Here is a 22,194-nt window from a genome sequence, read left to right on the forward strand (position 1 = left end):
TTACTGTACATCTGGGAATTCCTGCTAGGTTGTAATCTAATTAAAGCAGTCAAGTGCTACTGTATATTGCACAGCAAAGTTTGAGTGGTATATAGTTACCATCTAGAAACTCGTGGAATTAGGTTATAAACTCAGTTATTACTTCTTAAGCCTCCTATTTTTAAAAATGAAACTTTATTTGGGACTGTTATTTGATTTTCTGTTTCCTGCCAGTAGCAACTTCCTTTTGTGTTGTGATAATGGGATAATGTCATTAAGCCACTAAGAAATGTGATGCCATTATCTTAAATCTATTGAGAAATGAACTGCAGATGACGACAAGGATTATGTTTTGTCCTGAGTGTATTATAACACACTGAAATGATAAAGTATCCATCGAATCAAAAAACAATTATGTGAACTTTAGTTATCCAGTAACATTCAGACAATTAATACTGAAGCATAACTCTGCTCCTGGCTGCTGTAAGTGTCAAGTAAAATAAAATGCTAAACTATTCACGGAGTCAAGCTGCATCTGTAAACATAGAAACATAGAAAATAGGTGCAGGAATAGGCCATTCAGCCCTTCGAGACTGCATCGCCATTCAGTATGATCATGGCTGATCATCCAACTCAGAACCCTGTACCTGCTTTCTCTCCATACCCCCTGATCCCTTTAGCCACAAGGGCCATATCTAACTTCCTCTTAACTATAGGCAATGAACCAGCCTCAACTGTTTCCTGTGGCAGAGAATTCCACAGATTCACCACTCTCTGTGTGAAGAAGTTTTTCCTCATCTCAGTCCTAAAAGGCTTCACCTTTATCCTTAAACTGTGACCCCTCGTTCTGGACTTCCCCAACATCGGAAACAATCTTCCTGCATCTAGCCTGTCCAATCCCTTTAGAATTTTATACGTTTCAATAAGATCCCCCCTCAATCTTCTAAATTCCAGTGAGTATAAGCCTACTCGATCCAGTCTTTCTTCATATGAAAGTCCTGTCATCCCAGGAATCAATCTAGTGAACCTTCTCTGTACTCCCTCTATGGCAAGAATGTCTTTCCTCAGATTAGGGGACCAAAACTGCACACAATATTCTAGGTGCAGTCTCACCAAGGCCTTGTACAACTGCAGTAGAACCTCCCTGCTCCTGTACTCAAATCCTTTTGCTATGAATGCCAACATACAGTTTGCCTTTTTCACCGCCTGCTGTACCCGCATGCCCACCTTCAATGACTGGTGTACAATGACACCCAGGTCTCGTTGCATCTCCCCTTTTCCTAATCTGCCACCGTTCACATAATGATCTGTTTTCCTGTTCTTGCAACCAAAGTGGATAACCTCACATTTATCCACATTAAATTGCATCTGCCATGAATTTGCCCACTCACCTAACCTATCCAAGTCACCCTGCATCCTCTTAGCATCCTCCTCACAGCTAACACCAACGCCCAGCTTCGTGTCATCCGCAAACTTGGAGATGATGCATTTAATTCCCTCGTCTAAATCATTAACATATATTGTAAACAACTGGGATCCCAGCACTGAGCCTTGCAGTACCCCACTAGTCACTGTCTGCCATTCTGAAAAGGTCCCGTTTACTCCCACTCTTTGCTTCCTGTCTGCCAACCAATTCTCTATCCACATCAATACCATACCCCCAATACTGTGTGCTTTAAGTTTGCACACTAATCTCCTGTGTGGGACCTTGTAAAAAGCCTTTTGAAAATCCAAATATACCACATCCACTGGCTCTCCCCTATCCACTCTACTAGTTACATCTTCAAAAAATTCTATAAGATTCGTCAGACATGATTTTCCTTTCACAAATCCATGCTGACTTTGTCCGATGATTTCACCTCTTTCCAAATGTGCTGTTATCACATCTTTGATAACCGACTCTAGCATTTTCCCCACCACCAATGTCAGACTCACTGGTCTATAATTCCCCGGTTTCTCTCTCCCTCCTTTTTTAAAAAGTGGGGTTACATTAGCCACCCTCCAATCCACAGGAACTAATCCAGAATCTAAGGAGTTTTGAAAAATTATCACTAATGCATCCACTATTTCTTGGGCTACTTCCTTAAGCACTCTGGGATGCAGACCAGCTGGCCCTGGGGATTTATCTGCCTTTAATCCCTTCAATTTACCTAACACCACTTCCCTACTAACATGTATTTCCCTCAGTTCCTCCATCTCACTAGACCCTCGGTCCCTTACTATTTCTGGAAGATTATTTATGTCCTCCTTAGTGAAGACAGAACCAAAGTAGTTATTCAATTGGTCTGCCATGTCTTTGTTCCCTATGATCAATTCACCTGTTTCTGACTGTAAAGGACCTACATTTGTCTTGACCAATCTTTTTCTTTTCACGTATCTATAAAAGCTTTTACAGTCAATTTTTATGTTCCCTGCCAGCTTTCTCTCATAATCTTTTTTCCCTTTCCTAATTAAGCCCTTTGTCCTCCTCTGCTGGTCTCTGAATTTCTCCCAGTCCTCAGGTGTGCCACTTTTTTTTTTGCTAATTTATATGTTTCTTCTTTGGACTTGATACTATCCCTAATTTCCCTTGTCAGCCACAGGTACACTACCTTCCCTGGTTTATTCTTTTGCCAAACTGGGATGAACAATTGTAGTTCATCCATGCGATCTTTAAATGCTTGACATTGCCTATCCACCGTCAACCCTTTAAGTATCATTTGCCAGTCTATCTTAGCTAATTCAAATGATACTTAAAGTTACCCTTCTTTAAGTTCAGAACGTTTGTTTCTGAATTAACTATGTCACTCTCCATCTTAATGAAGAATTCCACCATATTATGGTCACTCTTACCCAAGGGGCCTGGCACGACAAGATTGCTAACTAACCCTTCCTCATTGCTCAATACCCAATCTAGAATGGCCTGCTCTCTAGTTGGTTCCTCGACATGTTGGTTCAGAAAACCATCCTGCATACATTCCAAGAAATCCTCTTCCTCAGCACCCTTACCAATTTGGTTCACCCAATCTATATGTAGATTGAAGTCACCCATTATAACTACTGTTCCTTTATTGCACATGTTTCTAATTTCCTGTTTAATGCCATCCCCAACCTCACTACTACTGTTAGGTGGCCTGTACACAACTCCCACTAGCGTATTCTGCCCCTTAGTGTTATGCAGCTCTACCCATATCGATTCCACATCCTCCAGGCTAATGTCCTTCCTTTCTATTGCGTTAATCTCCTCTCTAACCAGCAATGCTACCCCACCTCCTTTTCTTTCCTGTCTATCCCTCCTGAATATTGAATATCCCTGGATGTTGAGCTCCCATCCTTGGTCACCCTGGAGCCATGTCTCTGTGATCCCAACTATATCGTATTCATTAATAACTATCTGCACATTCAATTCATCCACCTTGTTACGAATGTTCCTCGCATTGACACACAAAGCCTTCAGGCTTGTTTTTACAACACTCTTAGCCCTTGTAGAATTATGTTGAAAAGTGGCTCTTTTTGCTTTTTGCCCTTTTTGTAAAGAGATACAAACTTTGGTAGATGAGCATTGGTGTCATGTCAATGAGCATGATTTGGAATGAGAAACATTTAATAAAAGCACTTTTAAAAGAAAGGCAAAGGATGAGAGGGAAGAGATAACTAAATGTAACATACGGTAGAATGGAAAGATGTTAAACTTAAATGATGAAAGACACAGTAATGGAAGATAAAGGAGAGTTTAAGTGGCACGGGAAAGAAAAGATCGCCCTAGATGAGGTGTAAGTGGAGCATTAGAATAATTTTCAGAAATTGAGGAGCACCATCTCATCTTTTGGTTTAGCTCTCTCCAGCCCTCCAATCTCAACACTGAGTTACACTCACACCATCTTTTCCAGTTCTGGTGAAAGATCACCAAAATTAAATTTAAACTCTCTTTCCCTTTAATCAGACATCGCCAGGCATTGCTATTCTCATTAGTCTGTTCATTGAATACAAACCACCTCTCTTGAATTAGACCATAAGATATAGGAGAAGTAGGCCATTCAGCCCATCAAAAATGCTCCACTATTCAATCATGACTGATCCAATTCTTCCAGTCATCCCCACTCCCCTGCCTTCACCCCACACCCTTTGATGCCCTAGCTAATCAAGAACCTATCTATCTCTGGCTTAAATACACCCAATGACTTGGCCTCCACAGCCGCTCGTGGCAACAAATTCCACAGATTTACCACCCTCTGATTAAAGTAATTTCTTCGCATCTCAGTTCCAAAAGAACGTCCTTCAATCCTGAAGTCGTGCCCTCTTGTCTTAGAATCCCCTACCATGGGAAATAACTTTGCCATATCTAACCTGTTCAGGCCTTTTAACATTCGAAACGTTTCTATGAGATCCCTCCTCATTCTCCTGAACTTCAGGGAATACAGCCCAAGAGCTGCCAGATGTTCCTCATACGGTAATTCTTAGAAAGTTCTTTGGGGTCAAGAATGACTGCTTCTGTTCCATTTCTGGGCATTCTAAAAAGACTAATGAGACTATTGTGGGAACTACTGATGTTTAGCAGAAAGTTCCAGATGTTATAGGGATGGGCAATGAGGGGGCATTCATAATGCACTTACTGTTGCTTATGAAAGGCTTCTGTGTGACCTTGACATTCTCAAACACATGTAAAATGCTCTTTTTTCATTTTGAGTATCATTGAGCTCGGAATTCCCAAGAATCAGTGGGAATGATACATTCCCCCCAGGAGGCTCTGAAACATCCCTGAAGCTTCTCCTGTCGACCCGGTAACCACTTCCCATGAGGCGTCCGTTTCAGCAGCCAGGTGTCAAGCGTGTGAACGACACTGCCTCTGCAACATGACTGACAAGAGGGTATCTAGGGCCTCAGCTCTAGAAATATCAGCTTAGAAGTGTGTTTAAGTAAACACATTTTAACCTCCCCTTCTGTGCAAAATAGCCACACATTTCAATTTTAACTCGCAGGATGGCTCAAATAAACATAGCGTGACCACTGTTTAAAGTAATTTGTGTCTCTTTAACCTGGTGGAGGGCACACAAAAATGCCCAAGTTATGATGCCATTGTTCATCCATGGGAGGGGCACAAGTTGAATCTGACTTCCACAGCTTAAAGCCAACTTCCAAAATTCACATCTTAAAAGAGGGTTGCCTTGTAGATGCAAGAGGTGGAATCATTCAAGGTCCAAACAGTTTGCTGAAGAGATAGGTGAATACAGGAGATATTTTCTGATGTACCAGAGGAGGCCGACTGATGAAGTGGAGACTAAGAATGGGATGCTTTAATTGGAGACTTGAGCATCATCTCAGAATCACCGAAGTGCCAGAAGGAGAAATGAGCTGGTAAGATCAATAGGTGGCAGTTTCCAAAGAACACTAGAACATCAACGATATCACACATATAAGAGCATAAGATATAAGAGCAGAATTAGGCCATTCGGCCCATCAAGTCTTCTCTGCCATTTCATCATGCTGGTTCAATTTTCCTCTCAGACCCAATCTCCTGCCTTCGCCATATCCCTTAATCCCCTGACCAATCAAGAATCTATCAACCTCTGCTTACACATAAAGACTTGGCCTCTACTCTTGCCCATTACAAAGAATTCCACTCTCTGGTTAAAGAATTTCCTCCTCATCTCTGTTCTAAAGGGACACCCCTCTCTTATGAGGCTGTATCCTCTGGTCTTAGACTCTCCCACCGTAGGAAACATCCTCTCCACATCCACTTTATCAAGGTCTTTCACCATTCGATAGGTTTCTTTTGAGGTCACCCCTCATTCTTCTGAATTCCAATGAATACAGGCGCAGAGCCATCAAACACTCTTCAAATAACAAGCCATTCAATCCTGGAATCATTTTCATGAATCTCCTTTGAACCCTCTCCAGTTTCAGCACATCCTTTCTAAGATAAGGGGCCCAAACCTGCTCACAATACTCCAAATGAGGTCTCACCAGTGCTTTATAAAGTCTCAAAATTACATCCTTACTTTTATATTCCAGTCTTCTTCAAATGAATGCTAATATTGCAGTTACCTTCCTCACCACAGACTCAATCTGTAAATTAACCTTTAGGAAATCCTGCCCAAGGACTCCCAAGTCCCTTTGCACCTTAGTTATTTTTTTAGTTTTCTCTCCATTTAGAAAGTAGTCAACCCTTTCAGTTTTTCTACCAAAGTGCATGACCAAACACTTACCAACACTGTATTCCATCTGCCATTTCTTTGCCCATTCTGCTAATCTTCCTAAGTCCTTCTTTAGCTTCTCTACTTCCTCAAAACTACCTGCCTCTTCACCTATCTTCTTATCATCTGCAAACATTGCAACAAACTCATCAATTTCATCATCCAAATCATTGACACATAATTTAAAAAGAACTGGTCCCGACACAAACCTCTGTGGAACACCACTAGTCACTGGCAGCCTATCAGAAAAGGTTTGCTTTATTCCCACTCCTTGTCTTCTGCCAATCAGCCACTGCTTTATCCATGCTAGAATCTTTCCTGTAATACCTTGGGCTTGCAGCTTGTTAAGCAGCCTCATGTGCAGCACCTTTTCAAAGGTGTTTTGAAAGTCCAAGAACACAACATCAACCAATTCTCCTTTGTGTATCCTGCTTGTTATTTCTTCAAAGAATTCCAACAGATTTGTCAGGCAAGATTTTCCCTTGAGGAACCCATGATGACTACAGCCTATTTTATCATTCGCCACCAGGTACCCTGAGACCTCATCATTAACAATTGACTCCAACATCTTTCAAAACACTGCGGTCAGACTAACTGGCCATAGTTTCCTTTCTTCTGCCTCTCTCCCTTCTTGAAGAGCAGAGTGACATTTGCAATTTTCCAGACTTCCAGAACCATTCTAGATCTAAAGATTCTTGAAAGATCATTACTAATGTCTCCACAATCTCTTCAGCCACCTCTTTCAGAACTCTGTGGTGTGCACCATCTGGTCTAGGTGACTTATCTACCTTCAGATCTTCCAGTTTCCCAATAACCTTCTCTCCATTAATGGTAACTTCACATACTTAATGCCCCCTGGCACTTGGAAGTTCCACCATACTGCTAGTGTCTTCCACAGTGAAGACCGATGTAAAATACTTATTTAGTTTGTCTGCTATTTCCTTGTCCCCCAGGTATGGTGGGATACGGACAATCAATACTTTGGGTTGAGACCATTCATTTGCACTGGTGTGTCTCATGCTTCATTTTTCCTATCGATATGGCTAACCACACACTTCCCCTTATTGTACCTCATCAGCTATCCTTAAATACTGAGGTGTTGTCAAAGAACTGGAGAATATCATTTTCTTACCCTTGCTCAGAATGGATTCAAGCAGAATGCTAGGAACTCCAAACTAGCTTGTCTAACTTTAGTGATGGGGAAGCTTCAAGAAACAATGATCTGGTAAAAGAATAATAGTTCACTCGGAGAAGTTTGAATTAATGAAGAATCAGGACAAATTCGTTGATAACAAATTGAATTTGAATAAATCAATTTGAGATATTGTTTTGAGGTTACAGAGGTGGCTCATGGAATTAATGTCTGACATATGGATTTTCTGAAGACTTCTGATAAAATACCACACAAAGATTGGTTAGTAAAACTGAAACATATGACATTAAAGACACTATGATAATTTATACGACTGAAGTGTGGGAATCAAATTTTCAGACAGCGGATCATGGTGGTCCTCAGAGGTTAATAATACTGATACCAATGCTCAGAGTAAACTTTCACCATTTGCACACAATATAAAACCTCAAGGTTTTGCCAGCACTGTTCTCAGAAAGAAATCAAACAAATGTTACTGACTGCATTGCTCCATGATAGGCGAAGATTCTATGTGCTGAATACCATTAGGTGTTGAAAAAACTTAATGATTTCACACTGTAATCAAGATCCATTTGGTGAGAAGGATGGCCCTCATATTTCACTTTTTAAACTGGTGAAGTTAATCACTGCTGGAAAATACAGTTTACTGTGCAGAATTAAAAACTTGTGCTACCAAAAGGGTATTCAGCAATGGCTATCATATTGCACGAGGAATGGTCACTGGGTAGTTGTGCAATTAGAAAATGAAAGTCTGCAATATGCTGAGTACTTCAGCATTCAAATATGGAGGTTTTCATGCCACTAGTCCAGTCAATGGCACTCTACACCACTGGAAACCTATAAATCCTGGTGAATCCACATCAATAGGTGATGAGTTCTGCTCTCCTGAAGTTGATAATGTCTTGATCTTCCTCATGCAATGGCATGTTACTGTGAGATGTTTAAGATGTCCCATGCAAAACTAATGATCTTCTTGATTTCCACAATCACTAAAAAGAGTCCTATACTTACTTTGCAAGGCCAGTTGTGATTTAATCTATAGCATAGTTCCAATAGCTCCTTCTTAATGAAGCAGAGCCATTTTAAGGATTATTTCAGCTGACATGCATGGGGGTGAAGATTTCAGAGAACACAGTCTTGTTGGATGGATCCTCTGGTTGAGGAACTCCTCCCTCTCCCTCTTTTAACAGATGGGCCCATCCTCCTCATTCTCATTCACACAATGTACTGCGGGGAACCAGTCACCAGCCTCCCATTCTGTTGTCAACAACAACTTCCGTTGTCTGCACATACCTTCCTTTGCAAGTTCACTGTAGACTTCAAAAGTTGCCATGAGACCTGGAAAAAGATCAACTCCCCTATTTTATTAAACTTATGCTTTACAAACTATGAGGAATTTAAATAGCCAAGAAAAAGAATTTCAGGGTGTATATTGTAAACATTTCTCTGATATTAAACGTACCTATCGAACCTAGCACATGTTATGTGGCTTCTTCCTGTTGTTCTCTGTTGAGTTCTTAGTATAAGTTGAACACATTGTCAATTGCATCACTGAATTTCACCTCAACAGTTCTGGCACTAAATCAGCTTGCACATTGATTAGCATCAGAATCTACCTGCTCCGTATAATCCAGCATGCATGATCATTACACGTTCTGCTGCCCTTCCCAACAAAGCAGGTGGAATGAACTGTACTGCAAATATGTGATGTGAGTCAAGCAGCAAGCAAGCACAAGTTGGCGTCTGTAGAACCCAAACAATAGAAGCTTTGGAGCTGAATAGTGCCAGGAAAAGAGGTGTTGGCACCTTTTGTATGTTTAGAAGATCCCAAAGTACTCTATGGTCTATTGCTTGTCTTACCTATGTAACATAACAAACCATGTGGTTGTGATGGTGCAGGTTCCGAAATGAAAACTAAACAGGTTTTCATCCTAATTCTATTTCAAGTGCTTAAAGGGTCCCTGTTTGCCATTCACAACTATATTAGAGGGCATATTGCTCCTTACTCTTTTGCTTGCTTGATAACCACAGGAAAAGGTTACCATAGCTTGTCAACAAACTGAAAACAACAATATGCTTTATAAAACAATAACAGTAAATTCTCTCAAAATCTTTCAGTGATAGATAATGTTCTAGAATTATCTAAGACTGCAGGCGAATTCACGATACACCAGGCTGCCATTTGTTTCTGTAGCACAGCATATGAATGTACACTTAAAAGCCTAAATAAATTTCACAACTGTCGTCCAGGAGGAGTGATTGATTTACTTCTGCCTTGAATTTAGAGAAGTATTTAAGGTAGTCTTGTTCTGAGTTTCTGGGAATTGCCCGTCAGCATTAAGAAAACTACTAGTCAAACCATGACGAAATGCAAGTTGCCCACAATTTCTGAGTTCCACAAAATGTGAATTTCACAACACCTATGACTAAAAAGGATACAAAAATTTGATAAGCTATCTACTTTATGTTTTTGATTATTTCATGTGCATCTTGTAGTGAAGGAATGGTATCATTTACGCATTCACAGACTGTAACTTTTTAAGTGGAATCATAGCTTCAATATGTTGTACCGAAGATAATAATTTATTGTCATATAAAGACCAAACTTTATCCCCAGATCAAATCTTCAAGATAAAAATCTGTTTAAAATTAAAATTCTTTGAAGTTGCGATTTATCAAAATGTAAAAGATAATCAATATCTTTAATATAATACAATTAATAAATGTTTAATCACCTAATCAACATAATCAGATCAAAGGCTTTGATCTACACTTGGGTTGTAATCTTTTTTTATTTCTACTGATCAAGTCTCACACTTCATCAGAAACAAAAAAAAAGACAAATTATACTGACAAATATAAAGGAATCTCACATCAATAATACATTTTAGTATTTTGATATCAGATCAAATTTATTATCACTGTCTTATATCACGTGAAATGTGTTGTTCAGCGGTAGCAGCACAGTACAAATATATAAAATTACAATAAATTACACAAATAAATAAATAGTGCAAAAATGGTAGTATTCATGAGTTCATGGGCCATTCAGAAATCTGAAGCAGAGCAGAAGCTGCTGCTCCTTAATCACTAAGTGTGGGTTTTTAGGTTCCTGATGGTAGTAATGCTAAGAGGGCATTTCCCAATGGTGAGGATCCTTAGTGATGGATGCTACCTTCTTTTGGCACCAGCTCTTGAAGATATCCTTAATAGTTGAGTGTTGTGCCTGAGATGGAGATGACTGAGTCTACAACTGTCTGCAGTGTCTTTTGAAATTATGCATTGGAGGGTCCAAACCAGGATATGGTACAACCTCTCCACTGCACTTCTGTACAAATTTGCTAATCATTCATAACAAAACGAATCTCTTCAAACTCCTCATTAAGTAGAACTGCTGATGCATCTTCTTCATGATAGCATTGATGTGTTGGGCCCAGGACAGATACTTGGAGATGTTGACACGCAGGAACGTGAAGCTGCTCACCCTTTTCTACCACTGACCCCTCAATGAGGACTGGAGTGTGTTCTCCCGACTATTTTCACTGTCACAATGTAGGAAACTTGATGTCCAAACTTTGCACAACAGGATCCCACAGCAGATCAGTACTGACTGGTTAATGCAGTGACATTGGTAGTGTGGTTAATGCTAGCTCAGCTTAGTCTCACCTTTGAAGGATCTCCCTGGGATTTTTCCCATCTTCCTGAGAGAGCAGACAGGCCTTGGTCTAATGTTCTGACCTGAAGGATGGCGTCTCTGTTCACCAACACCCCAGGAGCGGGGAGGGGTAGGGAGAGGATCGCCTGCCTCTGTCAGATCTCCCTTCACTTTGAACTTCACTGCCAGATAGAACATGCTTTAATGACACCATGTGGCCCAATGTTACAAGTGGCAATGGTTGATTGTCGAGACAGGAACCAGCACCATATTAGGGTTAGAAAGAATCTTGATCATACAAAACCACAACATCTTCATTCCTTCCAATGTGTTGACAGTGCTGACTGGAGCAATGAGTGTGAAAATCATTTTGCTCTAAAAGATCATGATTGATCTCCGAGTGCTTCACTTTTCCCCTGTTTACCCTCATGTATAGTCAACTGATATATTTTTCCCTAGAGTATAAGGGATGTAGTGGACAAAGTTTCTTCAGGAAGACTGATAAATTCCAACACTAATAATTACAACATGCTTTGATACATCTAATTTGATGTTAATACTGAAGATCACAGGACTAATTGATGAATATAAATCAAGAGCATCTTAATGCCCTGTGGAAAAGTACATGATGTCTGAGCTATGATATCGTTGGCCTAACAGCTGATCATTCAGTAATTTGGCCACACAGATCACTGCAAAAATTACTTAGCTTGTACCAAACCAATCAAACACATCATCATCTGCAACCTCAATCATTCTCTGTTTGTGATTCTTCTTGGGTAGTTAGTGGTTATATCATTCAGACCAGAGGCACAATCTCTTCTCACCATAAGCTATTAAACTTGTTCAGTTTTCACAGACAGCATTACTATGGTGCAAAACAATTTCTCATGATGCTGACTTCCATCATTACCTGAATATAGAAGATAGCACAAACACTTATAAGTTTATGGCCATTGAACAAACACATTTTTCTACATATTTCACTACATAGAAAATATACTTAAGAAGGTGTTACGCACTGTAACACAAACTGGATCCAGCCACACGTGTTATATGGCTCACCCCTCATTGAGACGTGAGTCTCACCACCGAGCTACGGATGCCAACCGGGTTGTCCAGAGGCAACTCGCTCTTTCACAAGCACAAAGATGGTCTGGCTGCTCCAACAGCAGCCCTCACATAGGTTCTGGGACAAGGAGGGAGGGGTAGGAGTTGAATCAGAGACAGGGTGAGAGATTAGGAGGACTAGGGGGTTGACTAGAAGGGGGCCAAGCAGGAGCTGGCAATGGTCTACAGGACTGCTGTAGAACTGGGAGGAGCCCTCCCTCACCTCCCAGATCCACATTCAGGTAAGTATTTTTTTCAAAAACTTACCTTTATGGTGGCAGCCTCCAGCGGTCCCTTTAAGGACTGCTGGTTCGGCCGCATGTAGACACGGTTATCTTGAATGCAGCTGGCCCGGTGCCAGAGAAAGGAGAAGACCTATGCAGAGGAAAATTGTTATTGGGATTTCTAAAATAAAATAGGCTCATGGGCATGTTTAATGTTAAGAGACTTACTTGAATTTTATGTGCTTACTATTAAAGTCAGTGGCTGAAAAAGAAACACAGTAACCAAAAGAAGTTGGAGTAAAACTGTTTCAACAATATATTGTATTCAGGCCAGTTATTGGCTGGTTGATAACTTTCCTTCCTTGTCCTGTGTACAGAATTAATTTTTGTATTTGACCAATCAGATACATGGATCAATTTAAACTACTCCCTTACATTTATTCAACTGCCAAAATTTATATTAGAGGCCTAATTAATTTAAAACTTTTGTTATACATACAGAAAGTTAACACAAACTTTATACTTTCCTCCAATTATCCCATTTTCATTGGAGTTGCAAGAGTGGTAATGGGAAACAAAACAGGTTTTTGGCTGAGCCAGGTAACAACAAAATAAGGAGTTTTTACTCAAGCTTTTCTTTTCTCAGATGCCTTGACAAACAATCTTAAACCATAGACTGATAGATTAAAACACTGCTCCCCTTGTTATAACTAACTGGCCATCTTATTACAAAAGTATGAGGATATACCCGTGATATCTTGCTGCTCACCATTAATATAGACTATATTTTAACCTGGTCCAGGCATATTGATTCCGGAACTGAGTTTGTGACCACTAATGGAAACTGGAGGGGATACAAGTCTTAAAGGTGAGCATTGCAATTCCCACATAAAGAAACATCCAAGACAAGGCAGCTAAACAAGGGGAGTGAAGCCTGGTAACATGGGAGGGGGGTGTTATTATCTATAGGTAAGTTAAGGAGGAACATTACTGCTCCTCATGTTCCATAAATAGCTTTCAAAATTGCAAACATCAAAGCAATCGCATGGGCTACATTCCCACTGAAGTTAGATTTCATTAGCAGATCCAGGACAATACAAGCCACAGTTAGCCAATGTTAAAAGCGTCGCTGGATAATAATGATAGCATTGCCTTTGGAAGTAAGCCTCTCATTCGGCATAAACATGTGTGTTTGCTCTCTTTGGATGAGCCGCAAGTTAAAATGGCCCAAATTAATAACACTTTGAGAAGCTCGTAAAACCAATTTGATCGCCGTGCTGAGCAAGGCTAGATTGGGAGCTAAGTTTGGAAATTTTCACACCAGCCAGATGTGTTGTTACCACTCATATACTGGCTTCCACAAAGCAATTGCTGAAACAATTTTATGATAAATTTGCAATAACAACGAGAGAAAATTCATATTTTCACCACTGGACTCACCTTTACTTGGATAATACTCAAGATCTCTTTACCATGATGTTACTGCTCTGTAAATTCCATCAGTAACACCCATGAAAAATAATTTCTTTAATTCAACAAAAAATTAACAGTGCCCAAGGAGAGGTTAACTGTGCAATAACATGAAATTATGATTATTACCTTTATTGTTATTGGTCAGTTATAGCAATCATGAAAACAAAAATTAATTTGATAAAAAGAGAGCATTAGTAGACCTGTAACATTTGCAACTCAGTTGATCAATGTGGAATTGACTATAGTCATCAGAAAGTCTGTATTACAGTCTATGTTTGTTTTATTTCTGCTTCCCAATCACAGTATTACAGTGTAACTTTTACTATTACTATACAGAATTAATTTTCTGCCCAGGTTATTGATGTGACCTCACTGTGACACTAAGCAAAACTAAATTAGGAGTCACTCAATTGCCTACATTAATATAATGTAACAAAGCTACCACAAAAAGGTGTATTTGTGAGGTTTTGGAAGACGTTTGGTTTTGTGAAATTGTAAGAAGACACATTACTGCATCTGTACTTGGTATTTGCAATTCAAAGTATCCATTTCCATGCCAGCTTAGTATATGTGAATACATTTATGACTGTTTTCAGTAAGGTTAATGCACGTTCATATGTTCCCATACATCTATCACATTGTTCAGTAGTCTGGAGTCATTACATTTTTGACTCCTGGACAAGTTGCAGAAAAAAGTGCCCCTTTGAGTTTTGCAGCAGGTGAGCCCCAGATTCTCAGAGTATTCCTAAAATGCTCAGCAATTTTATAACTACAATTCTTTTGTGTTTATCAAACATAGTTATTCACCCAGATTTAATCAAACTGTTGGATTCACAATTTCAAGCCTAGACTCACTGGAATGTTCTATTTTTCAAGGTTCATGCCAATGCTAATCAATGGCAACCAAGTCCAGAACACATAAAAACACTAGGTTTATAAACAGCTTCCTAATGATCAATGACTCATGCCTAAAGACATTCTTTAACAAATTAATACAAGTTCCCAGTGTCAGTCATTCTCAACTTCTTCCTAGTATATACAGATATATTGAACTTGTTATCTCACAACCATGTTCACAGGCTGCATGACTTTCCTTTTTATTGACATTATTGGAAAAATATCATGCCAACAGAAAGGACGGTGCTCATTTGTTATGAGTGTACTTTAGATTTTTCATGAAGATCAAATTCATGTCCCCTCTCCACTCACCTCAACTTTCATCTAAAAATGTCTAGAATTTCAGTCCCTCATTTTATGAGTGGTGAACTTCAGGACTTCCACAATAGGAGAGTTCTGCTACGGACTACCTGGACAAAATTTAATGTTTATATTTTGTATATACCAAAGCAATGCAGACAGAACAATACTCTCCCTCTTTACCAAGCGATGATAGGAACAGAATCAAATGAACTTATTTCACTCAGTACAGTTTTTTTTACCTGAAACTTTGTCTGCATTTTGTATTGTACTATGCATCTCAAAGATAAATGTACAATGTAAGTTTCTGGCCAAATCCAGACACAAAGAAATGTAAATCCGACTTGTCCATTCTGACTATGCAGCCTAGTGAGCTAGTCCCTCACATACTTTGGATACATTTAAAGTGGAGGTTGATAGATTCATGATTAATCAGGGTGTCAAAGGTTACAGGGAGAAAGCAGGAGAATCGGGTTGAGATGGATAAAAATTCACCTATGATGGAAATTTGATAGACCAAATGTCCCAATTCTGCTCCTATGCCTTACAGTCCTGTGGTCCAATCTGTCAGTACTTGGCCTATAGACTTTAGGAGATCTAGGCCTCATATGGAGCCAGTGATCATTAATGGAGAATGTGTGGAGCAGGTTAAGACCTACAAGTATCTGGGAGTACAGTTAGACGAGAAGCTAGACTGGACTGCCAACACAGATGCCTTGTGCAGGAAGGCACAGAGTCGACTGTACTTCCTAAGAAGGTTGGCGTCATTCAATGTCTGTAGTGAGATGCTGAAGATGTTCAATAGGTCAGTTGTGGAGAGCGCCTTCTTCTTTGTGGTGGCGTGTTGGGGAGGAAGCATTAAGAAGAGGGACGCCTCACGTCTTAATAAGCTGGTAAGGAAGGCGGGCTCTGTTGTGGGCAAAGTACTGGAGAGTTTAACATCGGTAGCTGAGCGAAGGGCGCTGAGTAGGCTACGGTCAATTATGGATAACTCTGAACATCCTCTACGTAGCACCATCCAGAGACAGAGAAGCAGTTTCAGCGACAGGTTACTATTGATGCAATGCTCCTCAGACAGGATGAAGAGGTCAATACTCCCCAATGCCATTAGGCTTTACAATTCTACCGCCAGGACTTAAGAACTTTTTAAAAGCTATTATTAATGCTTTTTGAGATAGTGATTTAGATGCATATCATATTTTTTTACTGAGTTAAGTATTGTATGTAATTAGTTTTGCTACAACAAGTGTATGGGACATTGGAAAAAAGTTGAATTTCCCCATGGGGATGAATAAAGTATCTATCTATCTATCTATCTATACCTCTCCTATCTATGTATCTAATTGTATGGCTTTTAAACAATGCTGAGGCGCCTGCCTCAATCACCATTTCTAGCAACTCATTCTAAATACACACTACCCTTCCTGTGAGGAAGCTTCCTTAATGTCCTTTTTAAATTTCTCAGATCAGATCTCGCCAAATCATTCACAGCAAAATTAGCCTCATCAACTTTCCCTCTGTCATAGAAGTTGTTTTTGTCCAATATGACCTACATTGCCGACTACAATATTGGGAAAGTATAAAATATCCAAGTTTGCAAACGTTGCAAGGACAGGTGGGAAAATCATTTGTGAGCAGAACACGAAGTATCTGTCTTAAAGACATCAGAGAGAGGATAATGAAGTAAAGGTGATATTTAAGAATAGAAATGCGTCATTTAATTGATATAGCATGACTAAGTATTTGTGTTAAAAGAACTATGGATTTTCAAGCATTGAAAAAGCAGGGATGTGTGTACACCAAGCAATTAGGAAGGAAAGTAAAGAAGTGGACGATGCTTGGTGACAACACTGCATATACTGTTTAAGGAAGAATACACGTGCCCTCAAGGTAGTCCCGCAAAGATTCACCAGACTGATTCTTAGGATGTCTTATGAACAGATTTGTGCCTGTGTCTTTGCGACTTAGAATCATAATTAGTGATGATTAAAACATTAAGTCATAATTAGTGATGATCAAAACATTAAGTTCTGAGAGCTTGACAAAACGGATAGTGTGATGGCTAGGAGGGGCCCCCTTCTCACAATATTTGGCCCATCAACAAAAACTGTGAGAAGGAATATCTCAGAGAGCTGTGAATTTTTGGAGTTCTCTATCCTATGGCATCTGTCATTGTAATAGGCTGGGACAGAAAGACGTTTTGACACTATAGGTACAAAGGATTGCGGGAATCAGGCAGAAGAATGGACCTGAGTGTGACAACCTTACTGCACTTTGTCTGAACAGGCTCAGCAGTTATGGCCTCATACTTGCACTTATCACATATTTACAGTTTAGAACATATTGTCAATGATTCACTCACCCTGTTTAACAGGTTGCTAATAATTACAAATGATTAAACCCTTAACATATCACAAAACCCCTTGGCAAATAACAGCAAAGTGTTCATGAGTCATACAGCCCTGCGTTATCAGACTTTATGGAGGTACAATAGTTGCCAAGCCTTACTGCTGGATAACAAGGGAACAATTCCTGGAGACACAACCATGGAGCATATCGAGGAATTAGTTAAGAATACTTAACATTTATTAATGGTGGTTATAAGGATGCTAATGAGCTTCTCCCCTTTCTATCAAGTATATCTACTTGGGTGCTGCAGTTTCCATGAAGGAACTATACAATGTCAGCTTAGCTTTTACATCCGACTCACTGCCAGCCTTGCTAGGTATTTTCAAGATTCTTCTGGTTTGATTTATCTCTCCAGAAATTACAGTTACATTTTATAGTACTATAAAAATGATCTGTAAGTATCTATATTGAACTTCAAATCTAACTTTTAATTGATTACCATAATTTCTGTCTTCTTTTGCCATCTCTCAACACCCAGCAGTGAAGGGAGAGTTGTAGCCGCACGGCTGACTAGAAATCCAAGCCATATTCTCTAAGCTACATTATGTCTGTCTATCATAGAAAGCTGCTTTACATGCTCAGCCAAGAATTAAAACTACTTTGCCTCACTTGTTTGTGTGCTTCTTATGCCTCACCTGTATGCTTGCCAGAGATGTAGTTGGTATTTTCAGTGATAGTACATAATAGTTACTAAGTTTCTATGTCAACCTTGCTGTACTATTTGAGAAGCTGTGTCCCTTGATTCTACAATCCAAAGTAATATCTGTTTGCACTGCCGTTTCTTTTTAAAGACCTGGATAATATATTAATTATATTTTATGGCCCTTTTAATCATTTCTCTTCCTTGCAGTAAAGCTCCTGAACTGACACCCAGTTGGCAATGCTGGCTACAGAGCATAGCACGGAGCTGTGACAATTGGGTTTATTTTTAATGTAAGAAGGGAGAGGGCACTTAAGCGCCCTTCTCTCTTAACATTATTAGCATTAAACTGAAAACGTCTTAAATGCTCCAAGGAGAGGAGTGTTTTGAAATATACTTTCAAGGCAAATTCTGGTGTAAAGGCAGAATCATAAGGGCACAATTTGGCACTGAAGCATTTGATTGTCATATTGTCACTCAACACAGTGTGTTTCTTTTTTCACTTAAGTGTACACAAAATTTCTTCAGATCAACAAAAAAGCATTACAATAATTATGCATCCAGAACTACAGGTTCCTTAAGGTTGTTAGAGCTGAGAGTAATGGGGGGAGGGAATAAGCTTCCACTACCTATTAAATGCTCCCAATGGTGTGCATCTTAAATAACCTCTGACAAGCAAGTCCAGCTCCCGTTCTTCAGGTGTAGCATAGCTAATATGCCAAGCAGAACCATTTCTACTGACAGGATGAGGGGCAAAGGTGGGTTACTGATGCCTTAAAAATGGACACTTTGGGCAGACGGTTGACGGCTCAACTAGGAGAAGGAAAACTCTGATCTCAAAACTCCGCTGCCTTGTGGCTGTACCACTCATGGGGAAAGCTTTGGGGGTAAGCCCTGAAGAAAAATCTGGAACTGGAGTCCATAGGACAGTCCAACATTGAGTTCCATATTGGCTGGCAACTCCCTGTGATGCTGCTGGTACCAAACTCTGCCGTTCCTTTGGATTCATCAGATGTGCAGAGAGGGGAGCCTGTACATGGACGACACTTGCTCTCCATATCATTCCACCCCGGCTTGTGAACAGGCTTGCATATCACTCAGACCGCTGTGAAGCAACATCCATGGTCAACTCCGACCAACAGAGGACCTCAAGAACTACAAGTTGATAATATCTAAAACAACAATTTTAAGCCAAATATAAAACTCAATTTTAATAAGCAAGCTTCTATTTGATAAGAATAAACTGTTTATTAATCATTTTATCTTATGGTGCATGCATGTACAAACCCCATTTCCAGAAAAGTTGGGATATTTTCCAAAATGCAATAAAAACAAAAATCTGTGATATGTTAATTCACGTGAACCTTTATTTAACTGACAAAGGTACAAAGAAAAGATTTTCAATAGTTTCACTGACCAACTTAATTGTATTTTGTAAATATACACAAATCTAGAATTTGATGGCTGCAACACACTCAACAAAAGTTGGGACAGAGTTAAAATAAGATTGAAAAGTGCACAGAATATTCAAGTAACACTGGTTTGGAAGACTCCACATTAAGCAGGCTAATTGGTAGCAGGTGAGGTATCATGACTGGGTATAAAAGTAGCGTCCATCAAAGGCTCAGTCTTTACAAGCAAGGATGGGTCACGGTTCACCCCTTTGTGCCAAAATTCCTGAGAGAATTGTTAGTCAGTTCAAAAGGAACATTTCCCAATGCAAGATTGCAGAGAATTTAGGTCTTTCAACATCTACAGTACATAATATTGTGAAAAGATTGAGAGAATTCAGAGACATCTCAGTGCGTAAAGGGTAAGGTCGGAAACCACTTTCGAATGCGCGTGATCTTTGAGCCCTCCGGCTGCACTGCCCAAGAAACCGTCATGCTACTGTGACAATTATAGCCACCTGGGCTCGGGAGTACTTTGGAAAACCATTGTCACTTAACACAGTCCGTCGCTGCATCCAGAAATGCAACCTGAAACTGTATTACACAAGGAGGAAGCCATACATCAACTCTATGCAGAAACACCAGCGAGTTCTCTGGGCCCCAGCTCATCTCAGATGGACCGAAAGACTGTGGAACCGTGTCAGGTGAGTCCACATTTCAGCTAGTTTTCGGAAAAACGGGCGTCGAGTTCTCCGTGCCAAAGATGAAAACGACCATCCTGATGCGAAAGGTGCAAAAGCCAGCATCTGTGATGGTATGGGGGTGCATCAGTGCCCATGGCACGGGTGAGTTGCATGTATGTGAAGGTACCATTGACTCTGAGGCGTATATTAGGATTTTAGAGAGATATATGTTGCCATCAAGGCGACGTCTCTTTCCGGGACGTCCATGCTTATTTCAGCAGGACAATGCCAGACCACATTCTGCACGGGCTACAACAGTGTGGCTTTGTAGACACAGAGTGCGTGTGCTTGACTGGCCTGCTGCCAGTCCAGATCTATCTCCTATTGAAAATGTATGGCGCATCATGAAGAGGAGAATCAGACAACGGAAACCACGGACTGTTGAGCAGCTGAAGTCTTATATCAAGCAAGAATGGACAAAATTTCCTTTTTTTTCCCTTTCTTTTTCTTTTAAAAAATTTTTCTCGCTAAAAATTTAATATATCTCTCTCCCCCCACCCCCCTCCCTGGACAAAATTTCCAATTGCAAATCTACTACAATTAGTATCCTCAGTTCCAAAACGATTAAAAAGTGTTATTAAAAGGAAAGGTGATGTAACACAATGGTAAACATGCCTCTGTCCCAACTTTTGTTGAGTGTGTTGCAGCCATCAAATTCTAAATTTGTGTATATTTACAAAATACAATTCAGTTGGTCAGTAAAACTATTGAAAATCTTTTCTTTGTACTTTTGTCAGTTAAATAAAGGTTCACGTGACTTAACATATCACAGATTTTTGTTTTTATTGCATTTTGGAAAATATCCCAACTTTTTTGGAAATGGGGTTTGTATTTGACAGATATCAATAACGCAATGCTTAGTAATTGGCCAATAAACAATGCTTTCATTTTTTTCCTCTTCGCTCATATCTAATCTTTCAGCAGTCTAAAGTTAACTTTTCATCATTTTACTCAACCAGCTTATTTGCTCTGAATGCTACCAATATCAGTTAGGTCAATCACACCACCATTTTATAGATTTTTCATGATTAACACCAGTAAAACTCTGCAATACAATAGTACAGGATAAACTTTACAAACTTAAACTTCTTTCACCAAGACTGCACACCAGCAGCTAATGTGCAAAGGTCAATGCGTCTGCAAGGTCCTTCAGCCTTTAAAATTAATGATTGGAAAATCTTGTAAAGCCTTTTGACTTCCATGCCTGAATTCCATGCAAGGAAAGCTACGTGCCTGGAGCATAAATTTTGGAAAATATTTGTTGTATCATTGGTGTACATCTACATTTCTGTTTTAAAACATAGAAATATATTCTGCATCAGCACATAGTATTGTTTTGTACCTTACTGTCCACTGATAACAGGAAATTCACTGAATTACATTATTTGTCAAGTCTGAAACCACAGACGCTTCTAGTATAACACCAAAGCAATAAAATTCAACTGCCTGCTTTGTTATAACACTTGTGAAACATTCCTGAAGGTTTTTTGAAAATATGTTTCTATGAAATGAGGTCACCACTGGTAAGGCAAGAGTTTTTTTATTCATTCTTCACTATCTTGGGAAGCTGTTGGAGAATTGACTTCTTAAATCATTGCAGACTGTGCAATGAAGGCACACCCAAAAGGTTTTCAGGATTTTGACATGGCAGCAGTGAAGGAACAGTGATATATTTTCAAGTCATGAAATGGCATTTTCATGTGCCTGCCGCTCTTATCTTTAGGTAACTGAGGCTCAAGGTTTGGGCACTGGTGGTTAATAAGCACTGAGAATTGCTACAATGTATCTTAAGCTAAAGAAGCTAATGAGCCAGTAATGGAGGGAATGAATGATCTTTGGAAATGGTTTGGACAGAATTAATCACATTTACCTGCTCCCAAGATTCCTGAGTGGCACTGAAAGTGCACTCATTTAGAAAAGGAGAGGACGTATTCCATCCTGGTTCTGATTTATATTTCCCAGATAGGGGGATCACAGTGGTGTCATGGCCAGTACAATGCTTTATAGTACAGGTGACCTGGGTTCAACTCCTGTCACTGCCTGTAAT

The 22,194-nt window shown here is 39.7% G+C and overlaps 1 protein-coding gene across 15 annotated transcripts in view; it reads right to left on the bottom strand.

Annotated features, from left to right (window-relative positions):
- dnmt3ab (DNA (cytosine-5-)-methyltransferase 3 alpha b) overlaps positions 1-22,194 on the bottom strand; it is a 483,274-nt gene that overhangs the window by 371,613 nt on the left and 89,467 nt on the right. For 12 of the 15 annotated variants that reach the window (XR_012100314.1, XM_073057071.1, XM_073057068.1 and 9 more), the window contains one exon: positions 12,338-12,445. The exons of the other annotated variants lie outside the window; for them this stretch is intronic. Coding sequence is in view for 11 of the 12 variants with exons in the window: in XM_073057071.1 (XP_072913172.1) it covers positions 12,338-12,445 (108 nt within the window). In the remaining variant the exon portion in view is untranslated. The remainder of the gene's footprint in view (positions 1-12,337; positions 12,446-22,194) is intronic. 15 annotated transcript variants of the gene reach the window in all.

This window comes from Hemitrygon akajei, chromosome 9 (genome assembly GCF_048418815.1).
Source record: "Hemitrygon akajei chromosome 9, sHemAka1.3, whole genome shotgun sequence".
Taxonomy (NCBI): Eukaryota; Metazoa; Chordata; class Chondrichthyes; order Myliobatiformes; family Dasyatidae; genus Hemitrygon; species Hemitrygon akajei.